The 6,851-nt window shown below is 41.6% G+C and overlaps 1 protein-coding gene across 1 annotated transcript in view; it reads left to right on the top strand.

Moving 5' to 3' along the window:
- LOC311246880 (transcription initiation factor TFIID subunit 4) overlaps positions 1–6,851 on the top strand; it is a 301,235-nt gene that overhangs the window by 117,910 nt on the left and 176,474 nt on the right. Inside the window, 1 exon segment of the mRNA XM_084337121.1 lies at positions 618–826. Within this exon segment, the coding sequence (XP_084193247.1) occupies positions 618–826 (209 nt within the window).

Here is a 6,851-nt window from a genome sequence, read left to right as displayed (position 1 = left end):
CCAAAAAGCTCAAACTTCATCCCTGCCAGAGAGCGTACATTCGGCACTTTTACAAGGGTATAATATGTCACCTTATTCCCCACTGGTGTTGTGAGAGACAGGAAACACCCCTCCCCCTCCGCCCACTCCTGCTATGGGACATTCAGAGATGGGGAAACTGCACTCACACTCGTCATCAAACGGGTCAGAGAGAGTACTGCTCTCAGCATACACTCTAAAGGGCCTGGCGGGGACAGACGTCACCCTGGAGGACCTGATGTTGTTGATGTCCTCTGGACGGGTTTGCGAGGATCGGGGCATTAATGGTGTGCTATGCACGTGAGGAGGAAGGAATTGGTTGTTGGCTGGTTTGTAATGTTTTGTTTTGTAACATTTAGCTTTGTTATGATTTGTATTGTTTATTATTATTTGTTGTCTTGCTTTTTGTTTCTGTCATGGTTGCACATAGCATATCATATATGCCTTGATATATATACTTAAATTCGTTTTATAATAAAGGTTTTTAAGGTTTTGTTTTTAAAATCCTAAATTCTCTCTTTGTCTCTCTCTCTATGTGTGCTTCTCTGTCTGTCTGTCTGTCTGTCTGTCTGTCTGTCTGTCTGTCTGTCTGTCTGTCTGTCTCTCTCTCTCTCTCTCTCTCTCTCTCTCTCTCTCTCTCTCTGTCTCTCTCTCTGCGTCTCTCTCTGTGTCTCTCTGTCAGGATGATGAGTGGTATGATCATTCAGCAGACGTGCGGTCACAGCTCAAGTTCTTTGAGCAGCTGGAGAGAATAGAGAAGCAGAGAAAGGACGAGCAGGAGAGAGAGATCCTGCTGAAAGCAGCTAAAGTAAGTCATTACAAACACACACACACACACACACACACACACACACACACACACACACACACACACACACACACACACACACACACACACACACACACACTGTTATGGAAAATGTTAAAGGACAAAAGATGAGCCGTTTGTTAAACTCATTCTGAGTCGTTATTAAAAATAGAAAACATAGTTTATTTCATCTGTGGCCACAAATGAAAGATCAGTTTACAATCAGAGACAACATGTGTTCACACACAAGAGTCTGACCAGCAAAGTGACAAAGAGCTCTGGTCAGACCGTACATTATACACAGAAATAGACGTAACATTATACATCAGATATGATGATGAAAGTATAAACAACCTGGATTCTCAGTAGGGGAAATAATAACACCAGCTTACTTTGGCTGGCTGGGAAGATAACCTTGCTAGAAGAGGAAAAGATTTAGGTCAAAAGTCATCCTCTCTCAGAGTCCTTAAAGGAACAGTTGAATATGTATTTTCACACAGATGTATAGATAACATTCCCATCACAACACACACACTCCTGGTGCATGGGCATGTGGGCCGGGCAATACTTAAGCATTAGATCACGAGACAGAGTGGGTTATAGAAATTAGATCACGCCTATGGGTGGTTGTTAGTCGTTAGACCCCCATAGGCATGATCTAATTTCTATAACCCACTCTGTCGTGTGATCTAATGCTTTTATACAATGGCCGATGTCATCCAACCTTATTGCTATACAATAAACACACATTAATTGAAGATTTATTGACAAAACCATCCGCAGTAAAAGTAGTTCCCAAAAAAAAAAAGAGAAGTTGCCCCCGTGTGGAAGCAGCTCGGAAGTGCAACTGTCTCTCAACTAACACATCCAACTGTTCTCAATAACACATCCAACAAACTAACACATCCAACTGTTCTCACTAACACATCCAACAAACTAACACATCCAACTGTTCGCACTAACACATCCAACAAACTAACACATCCAACTTCTCCTTTTATTTTTTTTAACCTACTTTCTATAGAACTTCATTCTTAGATGCTTCTATAGAAAGTAGAAAAAAAAATTCTTTGCCCTATAGGAAAAAAATAAGTTTTCTTTGCCCTATAGGAGGTACATTTTTTTTAACCTACTTTCTATAGAAGCAGCTGGGAGGTGCGCTGTTTTAACACATTTGGGGCCATTTTGATCCGTCTAATATCACTCTAGAGACGGCCAGCATTTCTAAACAGACTTGCATAGTCCGTGAGGCTGTTTGTAGAGCTAAATCTATACTTTATACTATAAAGTGTATAGTATTGCTATCTGTCCATTCTCATTGTCAATTGACACCATAAACCGTCCCTTCAAAATGGCTTAAAGAAATAATTTTTTCATCTATACGTTCTCATTTTATAGCGTCTTGAATATAAGCGTTATAAGGGATTTGGACTAGTATATTTCCTGGAAGCCTGAATGCCTTCTACAACAGAACTGCGTTTCCGCGTCTCTGATTGGCCAGGTCATTTCTGGTCATGGGACCGCAAGTTTCTACACTGGTTAAGCTTAGGCGCTCGTTCGAAGTTGGTTAAGGTTAGAGTTTGTCTTAGAGCATGGCGATAGAACGCCTGCCCTGATTCCGACGGTTAAGCTTAGGCACTCTTTCGAAGTTGGTTAAGGTTAGAGTTTGTCTTAGAGCATGGCGATAGAACGGCAGGTAGTTTGCAGGCTGTTAGACCCGGAAATAGGCGCAGAACTTGCTGTCCCACGATTGGCGCACATGTCACATGACCTGGCCAATCAGAGCGCAAAACTCGAACGCGGAAACGCAGTTCCGTCGTAGAAGGCATACACGCTTCCTGGAAGGCGAGATACAGGGCGCTAAGCTAGTAACGTTAAATCCAATGGTATTTCGGCTATACAGAAGCTAGAGTTAAAAATCAAACTGCATATGATCGATATGATGGTCCACCATGAATGCATGAAAGGGGAGGGGGGGCTGGGGACGTCGTTTCTGATTATTGATTACCAATAACCGTGTTAGCCTCAGTAGCCACATTCGCTGATCGGGTGGATGGCTATCATAACAATACATCAGCATGTAATTTACGTGAAAAAGATCTTACCGTGGGCCGGTTGGATCCCCCAAAGGATTTCCCAGTTATCGATCGCCATCTGGTAGATCGATATGTCTATTGGCTGATCATATATTCCTTTACTGCACACTGAAATCCGTGTCCCAAAACGTATTCCGTGTAACAGGCTACAGGCATAGCTTCAGGTTAGCAGAAAACTACATTGGAGATCCAGAAAAAACAAGACAACTTCTGCCACAGGGAACACTGCATTATCGAGATAGCGCCCCTAAGAGGATCTGGCCGGTAATGCACTTTTTCGAATTCAAAGAGTAGGGTACTTCTGCAGTGCTGCTCGGTGACATCGAGTAGGATATTACAATGGAATAAAAGCCAAAACAACCTTGCCACGGACATGTCCGTGGTTGGTCCTCAACCGTTGGATCCGAAACACGGACATCTCCATGGTTGGCCGGGAAACGGTTAAGTGAGCGTGGATTATTGAATTGATTGATTGATTGATTGATTGCAAATTGTGTTACTGTCCGCCTTGTTTCCAACTGGTTAAGCTTGGCGACTCTTTCGAAGTCGCCCTCTTTCGAAGTTGGTTATGCTTAGAGTTTGGAATCAGGGCTGGTGGTCTATCGCCCTGCTCTAAAGACAAACTCTAAGCATAACCAACTTCGAAAGAGGGCGACTTCGAAAGAGTCGCCAAGCTTAACCAGTTGGAAACAAGGCGGACAGTAATACAATTTGCAATCAATCAATCAATTTGCGCGATATTTATTTTGTTCCACAATGACTCATGACCCACCAATTACATAATCCAACATTGTGTAAGAAACTAACACATTCGCCGTGACAGAATCGCTTTTGATTTAGTCGTTATGATGCTGTCAACATATCCATTCATAAGTTTATTGTCCGCCATCTTGCTTTCACTTCTAAATCCACGACTGGCGGAGTGATCGTAATTCGGTTGTCGGCGGATTCTAGCACCACGAGCGTGGGTTTATGACTAGGGATGGGTACCGAATTAGGTACTTTTAAAGGTACTTACCGAAACATGTCGGTACTACCGAGTATCGATTCACGTGAGGTTATAAAAATAAAAATAAAATTGCTTAACCACATGTAACTTGACTGTTTTAGCCAATCAGAATCGAGAAATGTGCATGCCACTGTATAATATTAAATAAATTTATATCATGATAATTATATTTATTTATTATTTATTATTTGTTTATTTAGATGGGACAGAGCATATTAACACTTTGAGTGCCACGGACGCTTTATGTCGTTAGTTCATGCTGCCAGGTGGATGCCAGCAACGCTATATAGCGTTTGTTTGTCTTTTTTTTTTAATTAGCGATTTGAATTCATATTTCATCAATCGAGCCTCACGCTAGTGCTCCAAACTCTCTCTGAGCTCCATTGGGAAAATACCGCCCCCTATCGTCTCTCCCTGTGTAACTGCACCCCATTGGATTAGACTGGTGGGGGGGTCCAGTTTCCTCATTTTACTTATCCGGCAAGCCATCTGAAGAGACCGAAATGATTGCAGAGCCGAAAAACTATGTGGAATACATATTTACAGTACCCAGCGCTGAATCAATAAACGCGATCGATATTTGGAATGGCGATCAGTAATTGGAATAATCTTTTTGGAGAACATCTGAGCTGAGGTAAGGAATCTATTTTACCAGTCTTGGGGTAATCGGATCTGTTTTCACCTATATATCAGCGTTTGCCCCATGTGTGTGTGTGTGTGTGTGTGTGTGCGTGCTGATCAGGAAATGAGAGAATAGATTTTTCAGATCGCTTCTCTAGCATGCATAAGTACACAATTGTGACCAAGTCTAGCGTTTGTGCCAACATGTCTCCATTTTCATTTTCCAGATTTTTCCAGATTGTGAAAGTACAGAATGTAAGCTTTCAAATGATGTGTCATACTTTGAAATCTGAGAATGTTTTGAATATCATATATTCATTTAAATCTTGTAACTCAGTCTGTTGTCTAAAACACTCAAGGGGAGAAAATGCCTCTTAAAGATTTCCACACTTCAGCTAGTTTGGGGAGGGGGCGTGGACAACTACCCTCACCTGAATGCGCCCATTGTTAACACTTTGGGTGCCGGGAACCGTCTTTAGACGTCTTTGCTGGCCATGCTAAAGTTGCCGGAGGACGCGTTACGTCGTCCTTATATCAATATTTCTAAAATCTGCGATCGGATTCATATGTCCCCTCCGCTGGCCTGAGATCCACCAGCAGGACCCACTGATCTCTCTGGCGGTTCAGGAGCGCCATCTGGTGGCCGATCGGCGCAATCGCCAAACAGGATGTGCCATAGAGGTTGTGCTAGACGTCCGTAGTACTTCCGGGCGCTCGCTATAGGTCATGGGACTCTGGCTCGTCACGCTACACGGTGATCGATTGGCAATAACTCGATAAACAACATGATTTGGACGTATATACCATTATACAAGCTGGAGATGGACCGGGTAAAAATATATCCCATAATGATAAGATTTCTACTCTACGATGATCGCCCAACGGCGCGCGGAGACTGGGGTGAGTTTCAGCGTGTAACGTTACCGTCTTCGATACTAACTGCTATTATCAACATTTGACCCACATTAGATGATTGGTATAACGCTGCCCACGGAATTATAAACGCCCCCTAGCCCATCCGGTCAACATCAGATGACGTGTAGTAACTTCTAGAAGTACGTCTAGTTGGAATTTTTTATATCGCGCTGATTGCCATCAAACTGTATTTCATCATCAATATAATGCATTTGGGGCTATAGATCACGTTCTGGAGAAAGCTGCAGAAAGAGATGAAAACATACTTATACATTAGAACATACTTTACTATGAATATGTGAATGAAAAAGTTTAACGTTGCTACACAATGAACAATACATATAGGACTTTGAATGGGCCCTAATAATGGCAATGTAGCAATAGAATTTAAAAAGTTATAGCCCTGCAAAGAAGGGGACTTTCTCCATAGACAAATAGCGCTGGCAATCTATGGTATAATTATCATGAATTTAACCTTAGGCAGCCAAAGTGTTAACGTTAATGACTCTCTCTGTGTGAATGCCTTTACCTGGCTCAGTGAATCTGAATCCCAACGCGCAGCTCTATTCAGATGCAAAAATAACCCCAGCCCCCACCTCTCCTCTGTGGAGAGCAACAAACTGTTTAAAAACAGCCTTTTTTAAACACAGAATTCTTACAATTAGAGTTATTATATCTGTTTGCTGTTATACTAAATATGTTCTTCAACTCTCGAACTGTAGTTATATATAAAAAAAAAAAACACAAAAAAGAACTTTTTTTTTATTGTGTCTCTGTGTCATTTCACCCTGGCGACTTGTAGGCATCATCACCAGACTGGGTCACTGTGACCATGTATAGTCAAATAGTATAGTAGTGCACCTGGACAACATCCTACAACTTTATACCTTGTACTTTGTTTTTTGTATGTTTTTATGCTTGGTCTTGTAGCATGATATGCTTCACTGCCTGCCTGTTTAGTTTTTATGTTTTGCGTGGGGACTGTGGATGAAAACTAGCATCCTTGCTAAATCCGGTGTATTTACACTGCATTTATTTGTAGTGTCCATTAACACTTTGATTACCAGCAATGCGTTGCGCCTTACCCCCGTTGGATGCCACCACCCACTTCAATGATAGCGTTGTGAACGCATAATCTATGTCTTAAATTATGGCTATGTGTCTAATCTGCCCGTCGCTTATCAATGACTTGTTTGCAGTCAACATTGTTGAAACGGATTGTTTTTTAATCGGTTAATTTCCATTTTATAGCATTTTGAAAAGCCCTCGTTTTCTTGAAAGTTTCAGGAAAATATAAAGATTCCGTGATAAACGGCATTTACTGGAATATTCTGGAATACACAAAAAAACATAATTTTTCAGCCTATTTATGAATCGTTTTCAA

This window comes from Notolepis coatsorum (assembly GCF_963971535.1).
Source record: "Notolepis coatsorum genome assembly, chromosome: 20".
In the NCBI taxonomy this organism is placed as follows: domain Eukaryota; kingdom Metazoa; phylum Chordata; class Actinopteri; order Aulopiformes; family Paralepididae; genus Notolepis; species Notolepis coatsorum.
This window is presented reverse-complemented; position numbering and strand designations above follow the sequence as displayed.